This window comes from Myotis davidii, unplaced genomic scaffold, assembly GCF_000327345.1.
Source record: "Myotis davidii unplaced genomic scaffold, ASM32734v1 scaffold194, whole genome shotgun sequence".
NCBI lineage: Eukaryota > Metazoa > Chordata > Mammalia > Chiroptera > Vespertilionidae > Myotis > Myotis davidii.
Window position 1 is genome coordinate 3,176,962 of NW_006286673.1, and position 17,587 is coordinate 3,194,548.

The 17,587-nt window shown below is 48.2% G+C and overlaps 1 protein-coding gene across 1 annotated transcript in view; it reads left to right on the forward strand.

Annotated features, from left to right (window-relative positions):
* The window catches only part of LOC102761469 (double-stranded RNA-specific editase B2), a 68,662-nt gene that overhangs the window by 37,845 nt on the left and 13,230 nt on the right, over nucleotides 1-17,587 (forward strand). The window contains exon 5 of the mRNA XM_015560304.1: nucleotides 12,882-13,063. Coding sequence (XP_015415790.1) covers nucleotides 12,882-13,063 — 182 coding nt within the window. The remainder of the gene's footprint in view (nucleotides 1-12,881; nucleotides 13,064-17,587) is intronic.

Below are 17,587 nucleotides of genomic sequence, written 5' to 3' on the forward strand. Positions count from 1 at the left end.
CCTTACCCCACCTGCTGCCAGGAGCCCACAGCCATGCATACTTAGTGCTTTAGGAAGGTCTCCCTGAACACAGGCCGTTTCATTTCGCAGCCAGGAACCAGGAGTGCTAGGCGGACTGCCTTCATCACCTATTCCATGTGACACTGATGTATTAAAATGACAGTCAGTGAATAAAACCCTGTCATTAATTAAGGTAGGCGAGATGCAGCCACTATGCAGATTTGCAATTCTCTTTGCAAACCTTCCCTTTGATGTCAGTGAAAAATGAACTGGAGCGGTTATCTCAGAAGATCTAGTAGTAAGAGCCCGCACAGCTCGGTTATTCCCCACCTACAGATCACAAGTAATGCACAGGTCTCGCCGTCTGGATCAATAATTCCTAAGTAATAATATAAATTAGACCACAACAGGCATTCTGAGTACAGAATCCCATGAATAACAATTGATATCATTTTGCAATGTCAGTAGTGAGGCAGGTTTACAGTAAAACATGTTATAGAAGCCCTGAAACTTTCACAGTGGTCTAAATGAGCCGTAAAACATTGTGGAGAGACTTCCTAGCGTTCCATCAATGGGAGCATTTTCCCCATTCCCTTACATGTCAGCTAATGTTTCCATTTACCCTCCCCTTGGTCCTCTCTGCACTGGCCTTGGGACACTCTCTATAATCCCCAGCTACAGTCATGAGTCTTCAGGAAGTAGGTGTGACAGAAAAGGGTGTCGGCTTAACTGATTGGGGCTCACCTCTGTCCCCATTCTTTATCAAGATTAGAACCCAGCTAAAAAGAAGGCCAATTCCCTAAGCATTGATTTCCCTCACTTTTTCACACGACCTTTATTTACGTTTCTCCGGGAAACACTTAATGAACTAACTTCTCTCCATCATAAGTAAAAAGGTCAGCCAGCATGAGCAAGTGGGAGACTCTTGCACATCCCCTCTGTCCGTAGATAATGTTCCTCCCCATTCAGGAAAATCCTGAACTGTCACTAGACCTGCTCCCCCTAATCCACTTAAAATGCCACCTTGGCCACCACCCCCCTCAAGGATCCCAATTCAGTGGCAGGTGGGGGCACCCGCTCAAAAGAATGGGACCCCATCCTGCACAGCTTCTCGAGGTCCCACCTGCCTCTGCACCAAGAACCTCACCAATTTCTCATTCTGGGCTCCAAAGGACTGCTTTCACCTAATAAGAACCTCGTCTTCTGAAGATGTTCACCTGGTTTACATCTCAACCCCTAATAGATGACACTCTGAGAGAGGCAGTCTGAGTCCTATGCGCCTCTGTGCCCTCCCCGCGGTTCTAGAATACTCTGCAGGGCCTGGGCAGATGCCCACGATGTGACACTTACATAACCATCCTGAGACACAACGGCCATTTCAGGACAGCGGGCACAGTTCAAGGAGGCCAGCCTGGAAGCAATGGGCAAGTCCAGCCCTGTAACCTGACGAGTGTCATGTGAACACAAGAGGCCTCCCACCACTGAATGTGAAGGTCAGAGCACCATCTCTGGGAGGTGGCACTGCACCTGTCCATTGCCTATGCCAATCAGAACAGGCGGATGAAGGACAGGGATGGAATGCCCTGCTCTGCAGAGGAGGCATGTGAAAGGCTGGCCCTGAGCCACAGTGAGTGACACATGGCCTGCACCTGGTGAGAGGACTGTGGACTCCCTTTTGTGGAGATGCTTGTAGCTCCAGGGCTGGAGTGCTCCCAGAATGGGAGAGTAGAGTCTTTGTGGTCTGGGATGGTAGAGGGGTGGTGCCTGGTCACATAGGAGAGTGAGATGAGGTCACACAGGCTGAACATTGCCTAGGCGCCTGACCCAGGACACCCTGAGTGTGTGCAGAGGATGCACCTGCAGACACAAATGTTCCACGTGTTTTCCATTTCTCTAAGTCCAGTACGCAAGGTGACTGGCTCTCCAAGGTGAACAGGGCTGCTGCTGTTAATGATATTGTTGTTCAACACATTTCAAAGGCCTGGGCCCTGAGGCCCAGGGGAAATGTGTGATGTGCTAGGTGTGTCCACTGGTAGGCACAGCCAACGATGTCTGCTTTCTTGAATGCCTCGGTCAGAAAGCAGGCGAGTCCCCAGGCTTCCTGAGCAAGGTCACACTCAGCTCCTTTGGCAGCAATGCCTGGGACATCACTATGCAGTGGGAGGTGGGAGGTGCCACCCACAGCTCGAACCCCCAACTCGGCTAACCAGACGCGAACATAACATCCTGAGTTGCAGCCAGAGCTCTTTGTCCCCCTTTGATGGGAAAACACCCCGGAATCTTGAAGTGGCTACACCAGGTAAGTTTTTCTTCCTTTAAAAATAATGTTTATTTTGAACATAGCAGAAAACAAAATCTGATTTCTTTTTCTTATGAACAGAGTCATTGGCATTAACACGAAAATTCTTAGGCCATGAGTATTTTGATAGTGAAATAACTTCTCCTGTTTGGATTTTTGGCCAAAAAGAAATTTTAGTTAAAAGCCTGGAGCTAAAGACCACCTTGAAGATAAAAGCCATTTCATATGATTCTTATGGGTTAACTGGCTTTGTGCCAACAGCAAAACAAGACCTCGAAGTCCCCATGGCCACAGACAGCCCTGCACACCCTGGAGCTGGCCCTGGGGAAAGGGGAACAATGGAGACAGCATGAGGAGACCCACTCGCCACCTCTGGACACCCAGCTAGATGCAGGTGGTCCCCATTACAAAGTGAAACACAATAAGAAAAAAATTGAAGAAGATGAAAATCAGAAAGTAACCAATTAGCCAATATCCCAGTAGCAGAAAATGGCAGTCAGCTTTTACATTTGTGTTAATCTTTTTTCTTTTTCTTTTTTTTTAAAATATATTTTATTGATTTTTTACAGAGAGGAAGGGAGAGAGACAGAGAGTTAGAAACATTGATCATCTGCCTCCTGCACATCCCCCACTAGGGATGTGCCCACAACCAAGGTACATGCCCTTGACCGGAATCGAACCCGGGACTCCTCAGTCCACAGGCCGACACTCCATCCACTGAGCCAAACCGGCTTCGGCTTAATCTTTTTTCTTAAATGCACATTTTTTTCCTGTTGTCAGGATTTTGCTGCTTAGAGCAGTTTGCTCAAAAGCCATTGCTTAATGCTACAATCATGGCTCCTTTTAAAATATAACCTTAATCAATATAACACTGTGTCTCATAATCCTATCTAATAAAGAGGGGAAATGTTAATTGATCCTCATACCATCGCAAAAATGGTGGCGCTCACAGCCAATAAGGAGGGAATATGCTAATTGACTACCCTGCCCTCAAAGATGGTGGTGCCCACAGCCACAAGATGGTGGCGCCCAATCCCCTCAACACCACCAGGGTGGCAGGCATGCTGCTCTGTGTGCCTACCTCCGGAGTCCCCCAGTCCCCTCAATCCCCCAGCCACCCAGGGCCGGCCTGAGGCACAGGTAAACAGAGCCAGCTGAGGCTTGCCCTGCTGGCAGTGGCAGCAGCAGAGGTGTGATGCGGGCGTTGCCTTCCCCTGATCACCAGGCCGCCTCCTGCCCCTGAGGACTCCCGGACTGTGAGAGGGGGCAGGCCAAGCTGAAGGACCCCCCTCCAGTGCATGAATTTTCATACACCAGACCTCTAGTCTATATATATAAAAGCTTAATATGGAAAGTGTCCCCTTGAGAGTTCAACTGACTGGGAACTCGATCACTTGCTATAACATGCACTGACCACCAGGAGGTGGCATAGAACGAAGGAAGACCCCAGCCAGCAGCCGCTAGGGACCCTACCTGTGTATGAATTTTGTGCACTGGGCCTCTAGTGCAGTGATGGTGAACCTTTTGAGCTCGGCATGCCAGAATTTTGAAAAACCCTAACTTAACTCTGGTGTCGTGTCACATATAGAAATTTTTTAATATTTGCAACCACAGTAAAACAAAGACTTATATTTTTGGTATTTATTTTATAAATTTAAATGCCATTTAACAAAGAAAAATCAACCAAAAAAATGAGTCATAGGTTCACCATCACTGGTTTAGGACATAGTTTCTCCCCTTAGTTTTCTTTCCTGAAAAAGTACAGATCCTAGCAACTTGCTTTCATAGGAGAAAAAAAAAATTTGTGGAATCACGGGTTCTGTTTTCAAAAACTAAGGAAGGCTTCACTCTTCCTGCATAGGCATTCCATTTCTGAGGTCGTGGTCTCCTGGAAGCTGAAATACAAAGATCTGATGGTGCGAGAAAGCAGCTCTGTCCCCACAGCCCAGTGCCCACACTGCTGGGCCTCCCCACCTCTTGGTCACTGTAAGGCAAGGATGGGGAGGAGAAGCGACAGTGTGGGCTATGAAGTCCATACTCGGTGCCCATGAGACTCACATGTGGGCAGTATGTGCTGAGCGAGCTGTGGTGCATCGCCACTCAAATTAAGCTCAATTAACACCAGTATTCGTCTTTTCGAAAGACGAACTGAAGCAGGGTGCCCCAGATCTAGAACAATTTCTTTTCAACCTCATCTTTCTGGGCTAATTATCCCCTAGAGCAGGAGTGGGGAACATTTTATCTGCCAAGGGCTATTTATAACATCATTTGCAGGCCATACAAAATGATCAACTTAAAAATTAACCAGATTCCTCCATCGCCTGGGCAACCAAACCCCCTGCTCGCTTCAGCTTTGTGGCTGCCGGCCGCCATCTTGGTTGGTGGTTAATTTGCATATCACCCTGATTAGCCAATGGGAAGCATAGCAAAGGTATGGTCAATTACTCTTTTTGTCTTTTATTAGATAGGATTTAAATTACATTTAACAAAGAAAAATCAACCAAAAAAATGAGTTCACGTGTCACCTCTGCCACTCGTGTCATAGGTTCGCCATCACTGCTCTAATGTGTCTATAACATTGTATATACACTGTCTCATATTGTGTCTATACCTTGTGTGTAACGGTGTCTCATGTTATGTCTATAACATTGTATCTCATATTGTAACTACAACATTGTGTATTACAAGTACTTCATATGCCAGTCGGCACAGTTTCCTGAGGCTCCCAACTCTCCACATCCATACTTGGGACATACTCCCCACAGTGGAGCATGGAGCCCATGGGAGAGGGTAAACCATAGGTCGTCATAAACAAGAGATGGGGCAGATCACTTGATGGACCCCAGCAGGTGTGCTGGGCTGAATGGTGGCCCCAAAAGATATGTCCATGTCCTCAGGCCCTGTGACTGTGACCTTATATACAAGGTGATACTAAGTTAAGGATGGTGAGAGGAGGTGCTTATGCTAGGTTATTCGGATGGGCTTACAGCACAACTACATGTATCTTGTAAGAGAGGCAGAGGGCACTGGGGACAGGCACACAGGGAGAAAGCTGCATGCAGATGGAGGCAGAGACTGGAGCACTGTGTCTCCGAGCCGAGGGACAGGAAGGATGGCATAGCCCCTGGGAGATCAGAGAGGGGCCTGGCACTGACTCTCCCTAGATCCTCAGAGGAAGCACAGCCCTGCTGACACCTAGACCTCCAGAGCTGTGAGAGAATAAGTGTCCTTTGTTTATTAGGTCACCCTGTTTGTAGTGGATTGCTGTGACAGCCCTGGGTGAGAGATATTACTCAGCCCAACTCATTCAATCTTTGGAAAATCACAGAACAAGAAAAAGTCATAGTACCCTGGCCCATGTGGCTCATGGGTTAGAGCATCATCCCATGCACCGAAGGGTTGTGGGTTTGATTACAGATCAAGGGCACATACTCAGGTTGCAGGTTCATACCCCGCCCCCGGCTGGGGTAGGTGCAGGAGGCAGCCAGTTGATGTGTCTCTCACAGCAATGTTTCTCTCTCTCTCTCTCTCTCTCTCTCTCTCTCTCTCTCCCTTCCTCTCTCTACTCTCTCTGAAGAGCAAAGGAAAGGATGTCCTCATGTAAGGCTTAACAAAACAAACAAAAAAGTTACAGTAAAATCTATTCCTAAAATGCCACCGTTAACATCATCCAGTGAAGATGGAAGGAAACTACAGAAAAGGGTCGTGTCCCACATCAATGAAAATTAACCTTCAAAACCACAAGCTGGGCTGGGTGGCACACCAAAGTCACGGTAGTCCCCCATCTTTCTGCTCAAAGGAGCCCAGTCAACAAAGTTTTACACCTCCATGTGACAAGGACACAGACAACAGCAAACGTCACTGTTGCCACCACATCCCATGGACGCCACCTGCTTTTGTGGCTGTGAGAGGCCGACCTGCACCTCACAGCAGGCCAACGCGGGCACCCTAGAGAAGGGGGACACAGGGAGGTGTTTCTGGCTTTTGTCTCTAGGAATCAAAAGTTGAGCAGCATATAAAAATCTAAACCTTCTGGAACTAATGCTCCTTTAGACATGGTTTCTAATTTTAAGTACCTGAGCTTGATTATTGATCGCAATGGGTCTTTAAATGAGCAGATTAAAACTTTCTCCATAAAAATGAGCTGTAAAAATTCCAGCTGCTCCCTGGGGAGGCCGGCACTGCCTGGCGTCTGAACGTGGATTTCAGGCTGTGGAGATTGGGCTTCTCCTGACGGCACGACTGCCGCTCACAGTCCTCAAGGTGAGCCTCTCCTCTCGGCCCCCAGCCGCGGGGGCCTGGGCACTTGATTTACTGGCAGTCACCTTGCCTTGGAAGTGTCACCGGTTCTCCTGAAATCACATGAGAGTGCTGTTCATTTTTCCAACCTCAAAACGCATGTTCTTAAAAAAACAACTGTTCTTCCCAAACACCCAGCCCCAAATTTTCATAGTTTGTTTAATCACCTTTTCCTCTTTCTTTCCCAAAGACTGTGTGGGAATCTTATAGCTTCTAAGTTAAATCTTACTCTACTAGAGGCCCGGTGCACAAATTCGTGCACGGGTGAGGTTCCTCGGCCTGGCCGGTGATCGGGGGCCAATCGGGGCCGATCAGGGCTGAATGGGGTTGGCTGGGGGAGGTTAGCTGTGGGAGTGCACTAATCACCAGGGGGCAGCTCCTGCATTGAGTGTCTGCCCCCTGGTGGCTAGTGCGCATCATGGCAACCGGTCGTAAAGGTCTCTTAGGCTTTTATATATATAGATTCCTAGTGGTGAAAGCAGGGAGTGATAAATTCAATGATATTGATCCAACATAAAAGTTGGCAAAGTAGCCATCACCTTCCCATGGCAAAGCACCCAGGTCTGAGGCAGCAGCCCACTGCCTGCCACCCCCGACCCACCACCCGCCACCCGCCGGACCCAGCAAAGCTCCATGTCTGCAGAAGGGAAGCTAGAAACCTCTTTAGTCCAGTGAGAGACAGCAGGCGTGGTAACAGAAACAGGCATGGCCTAAATGACAATGTAAGAAAACACACAGACAGTTCACAAAGGCCATGATGTCAACTGGACACAGTGGGGACCGCGAGGCCGAGGTCACAGGGCAGGAGAGAAACGTGAACCTGTGTGATGCACACACAGGTCAGAGCTCCCTTTCATGGCTTCCACCGTCACAAAAGAAATAAAAAGTCGCCACGCAGGGTGAGTACAGTTTGCCGCCCAGGAATCAAGAAACCGATGCAGCCAGAGCCCACGGCCAGGCCTCAGGGGCCCCTCTCCAGACTCAGCTACGGGAAAGGCTCTCTATCCCAGAGCCTCGCCCGGTGCAGGAGGCTGGGATGAGGACTGACAGCACCTGGGACCAAGAGACACACTGAGAACAACCTAGGCCTGAGTGGCATTGCTGTGCTCCGAGACGTTCACATTTTAGCAGTGTGTGAGGTGTAGACTAAGCCAGAGAGGTCATGGCAAGAGAGAGAACTTTTTTTTAGGCAGGATTGGAAAAGAGAAATGGGACCGTGTGTGAAGAGGAAGTATCCCCTTTCAGCCAACATGACCTGAAGTGGCACAACATCGTCCTGACCCCAACTGATCCCTGGCAGAATGACCCTGTTTCCCTCCCTGTCGCTGTGGAGAGCTCCACTTCCCCCTACTCCCCCGCCAATAGGAACAGCCACCCAAGGACTACTGCTTGGGCGGCTTTTAGTTCTGTGACATATATGGACTTCCTGGGGAGCTCCTGGAGGCCACGGGTCCACTCAGAAAATGTAACCGACTCCACCAGGCATCTGCTGTGTTAACAAATGACCCCAAAGCTTCAGGGCCTGACAGAGGTCGTTTGTTCGGCTGCAAACCTTCATGGCACGCTCTCAGGGCAGCATGTGGACGTTGGCCAGCAGCCAGGGTTCCCTTCATGGGCTATGGGGACCCTGCACAGCCCAGCAGCTGGGGTCCAAGAGGAGGCTGGTGGAGGTGACAGCATGAGTGAGGGCGGGCGACACACATGTGGGTTCTGTGGCAACACTGTGACTGGCCAGCTTGTGGCCTACAAAGGGCGTGAGGAGAGGGGCACCAGCAGGATGGCCGTTGGGAGAGAAGAGCAGTCCAGCCAGCAGGTGCAGCCAGTAGGTCAGGTGCGCGGACAGGGCACCTGGTGACTCATGCCTCAGTGTCAGGCAGGCTGTGGGCAGCCGTATCTGTAGTCCCTCTGAGTGTATCATACTTTACTTAGCCATTCCCTGCTAAGAGGCAATTCTATTATTTCCAGTTTTCTTTAGTTTTGTTTTCAATTGCAAACAATCTTTTTGTGATATATATATATATCCTGGCTTTTTATATGCCTGGGGTGAATCCCTAGCAGTGATATTACAGAGTGGAAGCATCACTGGTCTTCTCTTTTGCTTAGAACGTCCCAAGGAGAGCTATCAGGAGACTGGCAATGGGATGGGCCATTGTGCAGAAATGCCTCTGACTTGGCATCATTGCCTGTCTTGGTCAAAGAAGTGAGGGGAGAACTTGTGAGGTTGGGAGTGGGAGAGGACGTGAAGGAGAGAGTGTCAACCCCTAGACAACAGCCTTCACAATGATGGAGACCATTGCTTAATGGAGAAGTTACATTACTGCTATGACCATATGACCAGCACAGGGACCATCAGAAGCACCTGCAGCCCCGCCCCCGCGTCAGAGCACCTGCAGTGACTAGCGGAGCAGGAAGTGGTCAAGGGTAGCACAGCTGACTTCTGTCAGGACCCATGTTCCACCTAATTTTTTGACTCTGAAATCTGTGCTGGGTGTTTTGCTGCAGTTTTGAGCCCTGGTACCCGTTAGCATCACCTGGGGGCACTGAAAATACTGGCCCATGCTGCCCCCACCCCCCGCACCAACCCTATCAGAGTCTGGGGGGACCCAGCACCAGGAGAGTCCCAAAGGTTCTGATGGGTCCAGTGTGCCCTGAAGTTGGAAACCACTGCTGTGGGGCCATGCCTGAGTCCTTGCACATCTATTAGAGCTTATTTCTGGTGTTTCCATTCTGCTCTATTGATCCATGTGGCCGGTCTTACGCTAGGTTAGGTATATGTTTCTGATGGTACTTGAACGATGCACCCCAGACTTCACTGTCACAGTGGAGAGTTACATGTCCTTTCTGGGCTGTGTCAAGTGGCAAAAGCAATAGGCAGGAAGAGCAACCACTCAAACGTGCCCCAGCACCCACTGCTCTCTGTCGGCGTCCCAGGCGCAAATGGGCAGTGACCGTCGGAAGAAAGATCCCTCCCTGAGATTGTCTCCACGGACCCTTGGAGCCAGGGTTTGAACTGTGAGGAGATTGCTTCTCTTGGTTAAAGGAAGGCAGCCTTCTCCCAAGATCTCTCCCTACTTATCTTTGGTATTTCAGTGATTGCCAAACAGACGTGTTTATTTAGGGAATATCTATATTGAAAACTAGACATGGGATTTTTTTTTTTCTCTGTCAACATGGCAGTAATATCGGCTGTTTAATCAAAAGGAGAGGTATTTTTCCATTCAACCCTGGATGCTGAAAATCCTCCCATCTACATTAGGAAGACATTTGGTTTTATTGATCGTGATCGCTGAAGAGCTTTAAACTCCTGTAGCCAGGCAAGGAGAAGGTTGGTTTTCGCTTTGTGGTAAAAGTTTTTAGCAGAAAACCAGATACAGAAGTTATTTGTCTTTAGACAATCCCGTAGAGTCAGAACCAACCAAACATGTTTCAGTTCTGTTCAAAGCCAGTACGCGAGTGGCCTAATGTAGTGGTTGGCAAACCACAGCTCGTGAGCCACATGTGGCTCTTTGGCCCCTTGAGTGTGGCCCTTCCACAAAATACCACATGCGGGCACGCACGTACAGTGCGCTTGAAACTTTGTGGCCCATGCGCAGAAGTTGGTTTTCGGAAAGGAGATAGGTGAAACAAGTATACGAGTGTGGATGGGAGAGTTGGAAGGGGTCGACCTCAGCGAACATACCTCAATCAGATTGAGGATGTTTTTAGCAAAGGCCAGCTTAGGAGTCCCCTAATTAAGTTAATAACAATGTACCTACCTATATAGTTTAAGTTTAAAAAATTTGGCTCTCAAAAGAAATTTCAATCGTTGTACTCTTGATATTTGGCTCTGTTGACTAATGAGTTTGCCGACCACTGGCCTAACGTATTTCTTCTAGGAATACTGATTTTATTGTTCAAGACATAGCTTATTTCAAGAAAGTGCTTTCTTAAGCGAAAAACATCCACTCCCCTGCTTTTAATTGATAAGAAGTGTTAAAACTTCCCTACCTATCTGAGAAATTATGAGACACCACTTGGGTCTGCACCCCAGAATCCATCACCATAAATCAGCGGTTCTCAACCTGTGGGTCGCGAACAATGAAAATACATCCTGCATATCAGATATTTACATTACGATTCATAACAGTAGCAAAATTACAGTTATAAAGTAGCAACGAAAATAATTTTATGGTTGGGGGTCACCACAACATGAGGAACTGTATTAAAGGGTCGCGGCATTAGGAAGGTTGCGAGCCACTGCCATAAATGGTAACTTACCATCGTACCTGAAAATCTACCACATCTCGGCCCCTCACTGCAAGAAAATCTCTCATCAATACGTACGAATGCAAGAAAGCCTGTATTTGGATCAAAAATGAAAAACGAACACCAAGAACTTCTATAGTGAAGCAGACTTATGTTAAGTGAGTTTTGTTGTTGCTGTTGTTGTTGGCATACCTTCCCAGCCTCTTCAAATCTAAAAGACATTTGGCATTTTGCAGCCAATCTTACTGCAAAATGCCAAAAGGTGACTTTGTTGAGTTTTTCCTCGATTTTCGGTCTGTCCTTAGAAATTCCAGTTTCTGACTTAAGGGAAAGCGCCAAACCCCATAATCACCACTCAGACACTTGGGGGTCCCTCCTTCCAGAACAGCCCGGACACCACACACTCCTTGTGGGGATTTCGCTGAATTCACACCCCTACCCCCATCCCCACCCCAGACCCCAGGTCGCCACATCAGACTGCGCTGTCCACGTGAAAACAAAGGTCTGTGCAGAAACGGCATCGCCAAACGAAGAGGTCCCGAAATCCGGGACAAGCTCTTGCGCTGCTTTCAGAAACGCGTGCCCCTCCAACACTCTCTGACATTCGCTCTTTGGCGAAGTCACAAACACGCAGAGGACAAGCCCTGCGGTTCCCTCCAGAGAGAAATGCAGGCCGGGCCTGCAGAAATGGCCACCCTCCTTTTGTGGAAGGGAAGCTGTGCAAATCTGATAAAGTAAACGTTTCATAAAACCAACGGCTGTTTAAACCGTAGCACTAAATTGTTTGTGTATAAATATTACCCTTTATATTCCACTGGAGCTTTATGTAGATGAACACATTACGTTAATGACCCGCGCCTGCGCAGGGGGCGGGGCGGCGCCGCCCTCGCCGGCCAGATGGCTGCCTCTTCTTGCATGAGATTGAAAGATGCTCTTCATTCACCACGGTGCTTCCGAGGCAGATTAATGTCGCCGGCTAAATTGCTTGTGTTTTTGGAATAAAATTTAAGGAGAACTTTTTAAAGCAATCGGTGTTGCAGGTTCTGGGGCAGATTGCTCTCCAGGTAGGGCAGGCTGGTGCGAACGCGCGGTAATTAACGGGCAGGGCTCTGTGATAATTGACTGCTTCGGGAGAGGGGAAATGTAATGACTCCTTATTAATCATGAAAAGAAACGTGCGGCTCGGCGGCCCCACAATAACCGCTCTCACGCGGAGAAATGTTAATTAATGAAAAGAACAATGATGTAAGAAATTAGCTGCATAACGCTCGCTGCCGATGGCGGTGGGGCTTTAAACGCGTTATTTAGAGTGGAAACCACAGCTCGGTGCCTTAAGTATCGGACACACGAAGCCTTGCACCGCCGAAATGCAGGGAGAAAAAAACAATCTTAAAGTGCCCCTGTCATCTTTGCTTGAAGAAGCAGACACACTCAGCCAGTGCTTATCTATTTCAGAGAAAATGGGCTCCCCTCCACCTCTGATCTGGCGTCTAAAGCCACCCCAGCACAAAACAAGGTCGCTTATTAATGTCACTTAATTCCAACACTATGGGTCACGCTGACTGCGGAGGACGGGGGTTGGGGGAGTATGTCCCCTAAACTGAAAAAAAATAAATTTCTGAAACTTCCCAGCTAATATAAAGAAAAACGCAGATTCACATCAGGGACTGAGTGTCTTCCATCCCTTTTAATCTAATTTTAAGTCCCTGAGAAAATAGGTAGCTTCCAGTCCATCTAGCAATCCACTGCCAGAAACGGAGGCCATGTCTATTAAAGCGCAGAGCCCCGTCAGACCCTGTCCCCAGCAGTTAGGAGCTCGGCTCATTCAGCAGTATGCCAGAGTTGATAGCTCCCGTCAGTCTTGGCGGTGGGGACAGGGACACGCAGGGGCAGAGCCGAGGGAAGAGAGGCACAGGTACCTTACACAACAGGCCCAGCTGGAGCCCGTCTGGTGGGGGGTGGGGGGACCTGCGAGGCTGCCCTTTCCGTCCTCACCAGGTGGGCAAACGCACTGACTCCTCCCTCTCCCTCCCTCCAGGTGGAACGTGCTGGGGCTGCAGGGCGCCCTCCTCTGTCACTTCATCGAGCCCGTGTACCTGCACAGCATCGTCGTGGGCAGCCTGCACCACACCGGCCACCTCTGCCGGGTGCTGAGCCGCAGGGCCGAGGACATCGGCCAGCTGCCCCCCTCATACCGGCACAACCGGCCCCTCCTCAGTGGTAAGAGAACTCCTCCTCCTCAAAAACACACCCCCCAGCCGGCTGGCACAGGCAGGCCCCAAAGGGGCTCAATCGGGCAGATTCTATTCATTTTGGCCAATAGATATTTAAGACGTATCAAGCAAAATTACAGCTACCCAACACTTAACAAAGAAGGAAGGCCTGAATGTAGGCCGGGCCACGTTTCAGAGAATGTACAACAGCATGCGCGCGGCACATCCGTGCGCCCTCGTGTGACTGCAGCCGCGGTGCGCACAGTGCCCAGTGGAAGTAAAACTAATGGTGCGCATGTCCAGCAGGACAGCAACGTACCTGTCAGCAGAATCCTTTCCAATAGAGGGCCTGCAGGTTAGAGGCTGGGGGGCGGGGGATGGTACAGGGCCTGGCTGCCCTGGGTGGGGGGCTGGACTCAGGGTCCCTGTGCTCTCCGCACCAGCCGGAGGTTAGCACACACTGGGGAAGCACATTCTGGAGGCAACAGAGAAAGCCAGCAAGCTCTGAGCATCCTACTCCCAGCTTTGCACACCGCCCATGTCATTGGACCCCAGCGTCCCCACCATGACACGGGGATGGCCAGCCCAGGCCGCCCAGGAGGCCTGTGGCCTTGGAAGTGTCAAGTTCTGTGATGACAGGGAGGATCGGTTTGGGAAGGACACGCCTCCACTGTGACGCTGGCCTTCCACACACAGACCCATAGGGATTCCTAGCACTGCCTGGAGCGCGTGGAAGCCTCCTCCAGGGCCTGCAGGAAAACACCACCCCTGAGGCAGCTCCCGGCCCAAGCAGGGCGCTCTGAGGGAGCCGCTGGCACTGGCTGCAAAACCAGGCGGGTGGGCCAGGCAGCGAGTAGTGCTGGCAGACTGCAGCCACTGACTGGTTTACGTCTCTGACAGATTCTCTGAAACAGAAAATTGAAAGCCACTGTGTGGCTAAGAGCTGGGCCTAAGATGTATTCCCAATATTATAAAATCGTTCTAAACTATAAAATCAGGGCAGTAAGAGTGTCCTTGGGCGTGGTAGTGAGAACCAAAAGAAGTAATTCATGAAGAGCACTTGCTTAACTTTGCTGAGCAAGCATTCAGGAGAGAGGCCCCTCTGCTCACTCTACCCTATACAGGGTGGGGCAAAAGGAGGTTTATGCTGTTCGTACGGAAATAATAATTAATACAAGCATAAACTCTGGGTTTCGCCTACTTACAACTATAGACCTACTTTTGCCCCATCTGTGCTTGACCAGTTCTGCATAGACCAGCCAACACCTATGGGCAAAGCCTGAGGAACACAAGCCCACTTCTTGGCTGCCCTGAGCCCGAATCCTTAGCCAGAGCTGCGTGTTTGCGAAGAGCCGCCCTGAAGGTTTGCCTTTGGTCCTTCTCAAAGAGACGGGGAGAATGACAACAAACATCTGTGCTTTGCACACTCATCTTTTGAAAAACAGAAAGTGCAATGGAAACTGACTGTGGATCCTCACCTACCAGGCTGGGGGGTCGGGGGCGGGTGTGTCTGAGCCTCCAACCTCAAGGCTCAGCTTTTATTTTTCTGGATCAAGAAAAATAATGTTATAACCAAGGGTGGAAATCTGGAGAGGACAGGTCATGTCTTTGTTCGTGCTAATGACACATTTAGCAGATGTGATTTTTAGTAGTGAGCATTCTTAGTCCACACTGAAGATTAAACTTATGATTTGCTCTACAGCCTATGACACGGTCTTGGCAATGAGAATGAAATTGAGAGATAAACCACCGGAATTGAATGTTAGAACTATGAGTTCAGACTCGTGGCTTACGTTCACATGACAAAAATATCAGGGACAGTGACAGATCGAAAAGAGCCTCAGTCATCTTCCTTCTCAGCACGTATTTTCCTGAAGTAGTAAGAATGATTAGTCGGTGTATCAGAAGACTCTTCAGAATTCATGTTTTATAAGCAACTGAATTTATCAGAGAGAAGTTTGCTACTTATTGTAACGCCTGCTGACAGTCGGCTGTAACTCCTGCCCAACACCACCTCCCGGTCGCGTTCCCGATGCCTCCCTTTAGGGAACAGCAGTGGGTGTGGAGGAGACCTGTACCGTTTATATCCACATTTTTTCGTGAGTTTGAATTTCCAAAATATTGTCGCACTAAGCTGTAGAATCTGATAGGGAATCTCTGGCCTCTTTAATTCAGGAGAAATTTCTGATAGTAATGATCATTAATAGTATCTTGCAAAATAACCCAGTGGGTAGAAGCAAACATTTTCTTTCATGCAGATAGTAAGTAATTTGCAATATTGTCATATTAAAACAAACACAGAAATATTATGGAATGGCCTACAACTTTTTCAAAAGTGTTTAAGAGCTTCAAAAAAGCATCCGACAGACTCCTTTGTCCTCCAGTCACCAGAGATAGAAATTTATCCTCCTGTTCCCTTGAAGGAATTGGAAATTATGTATCTTGTTAGAAAAATCTAAAAATAATGTTAATATCTTTGCATGAAGATCAAAAAATTAGATTCAACGAAGAAATATTTAATAAGATATTTACATGCATTAGCACTAATCTCCCGAAGCAAATTAGCTCATAGCTTATAAAAAATTAAAACTATAGAAAACACTTGTTTCAGTTGTCTGGGGAGTTCTTTATAAAATATTTGTATATTAGTTAAGTTTCATTTAATTTCCATCATGATTTCTAAGAATTGTTTCACAAAAGAACTGAACATTAAGCTTAATTGCATTGCTTCTGAGAATTTTACCATTTAAGGAAAATATGTCCATTGTCAATACATTTCATTTATCCAAACCTAAGAAGTTGATCAGCATAAGCCAGGCACTCATTTAATCATTCAACAAATGTGTGTTGATCTTTATGATGTGCCAGCAACAATTTTGCACTGGGAATGGAGCAGTGAATAAGATGGTCAAAAACCAACATACCATACCTTAGGTCAGTGATCGGCAAACTCATTAGTCAACAGAGCCAAATATCAACAGTACAACGATTGAGATTTCTTTTGAGAGCCAAATTTTTTAAACTTAACCTATATAGGTAGGTACATTGTTATTAACTTAATTAGGGTACTCCTAAGGCTTAGGAAGAGCCACACTCAAGGGGCCAAAGAGCTGCATGTGGCTTGCAAGCCGCAGTTTGCCGACCACGGCCTTAGGTGATTACATTCCACTGGGGAAAACAAAGTATAAATGCCTTACAGAAAAGTAATGCAAAGAGGCCCCAGCCAGTTTGGCTCAGTGGATGGAGCAGCTGCCCATGGACTGAAGGGGTCACAGGTTCAATTCCAAGGCCTATCTCAGCTGCCGGCTCCATCCCCAGCCCTGGTCAGGGGCATGGGGGAGGCAACCAATCAATGTGTCTCTCTCACATCGATGTTTCTTTCTTTCTCTCTCCCCCACCCCCCACCCTGCTTCCTTCCACTCTCTAAAAATCAATAGAAAAATATCCTCTGGTGAGGATTAACAAAAAATAAAAATAAATAAATAAATAATAAAAGTAATGCAAAGAGGAGATTAAAAAGTGACCATCGTGGCCAGGGAGGGGTCGAAGGGGGAAAAGGAGACATATGTAATACTTTAAACAATAAAGATTTAAAAATATATAAAGCAGACTTTTGAAAGGATAGAAACATCAACGATGAGAGAAAATCACTGATCTGATGCCTCCTGCACGCCCCACACTGGGGATCGAACCCACAATCCAGGCATGTGTCCTTGACCGGAATTGAACCCGGACCCTTCAGTCCACACGCAGGCTGACGCTCTATCCACACTGAGCCAAACCAGTTAGGGCAAATCATCTCTATTTTTGAATTTAGATTAAGATGGTTCTACTAAGAGTTAGAGCAAAATAACCCCACAGAAAATTTTCAAACACAGCAAAAACAAGCAGGCCTGGGAGGGGCTAAGACCACCTTAACAAAACCCAGCAGACAGCAGAGGATGATGGACACAGACTCACACCTCCAGAGAGCGGGGTTCGTGGACACAGACTTTCGTAGAACCATACCCAGCAGGGTAAAAGGGGTTTAATAAACAAGATGGAAAACGTAGGGGGAGAGATGGAAGCCAGGAAAAAAAAGAACCAAATGGGAATTGCAGAAATAAAGAAAATAAAACAATGTGCATAACAGAGGGAGGGTTTAATTGCAAATTAAGCACAGCTGAGGAGGAAATTAGTAAACTGGAACATCATTCTGAAGAAGACACTGAGAATGCAGCACAGAGACTGAGAGAGGATATGGCTGTCAGGGCTCTCCAGAGAACAGAACCAATGGGAGGTGCTCATTTTCCTACTAGAAAAGAGATGTATTCTAAGGGACTGGCTCCAGTGATCATGGGGGCTGGCAAGTCTGAAATCTGCAGGGCAAGCTGTAAGTCTAGAAATTCCAGCTGGAGTTGATGTTTCAGTCAATGCAGAGGTAGTCTGGAGGCAGTGTTCCTTCCTCTTCAGGGGACCTCAGGCATGGCTTCTAGGGCCATTGCCTGCTTAGCTGAGGCCCACCTGCATAATGCGGGGGGGGGGGGGGGGG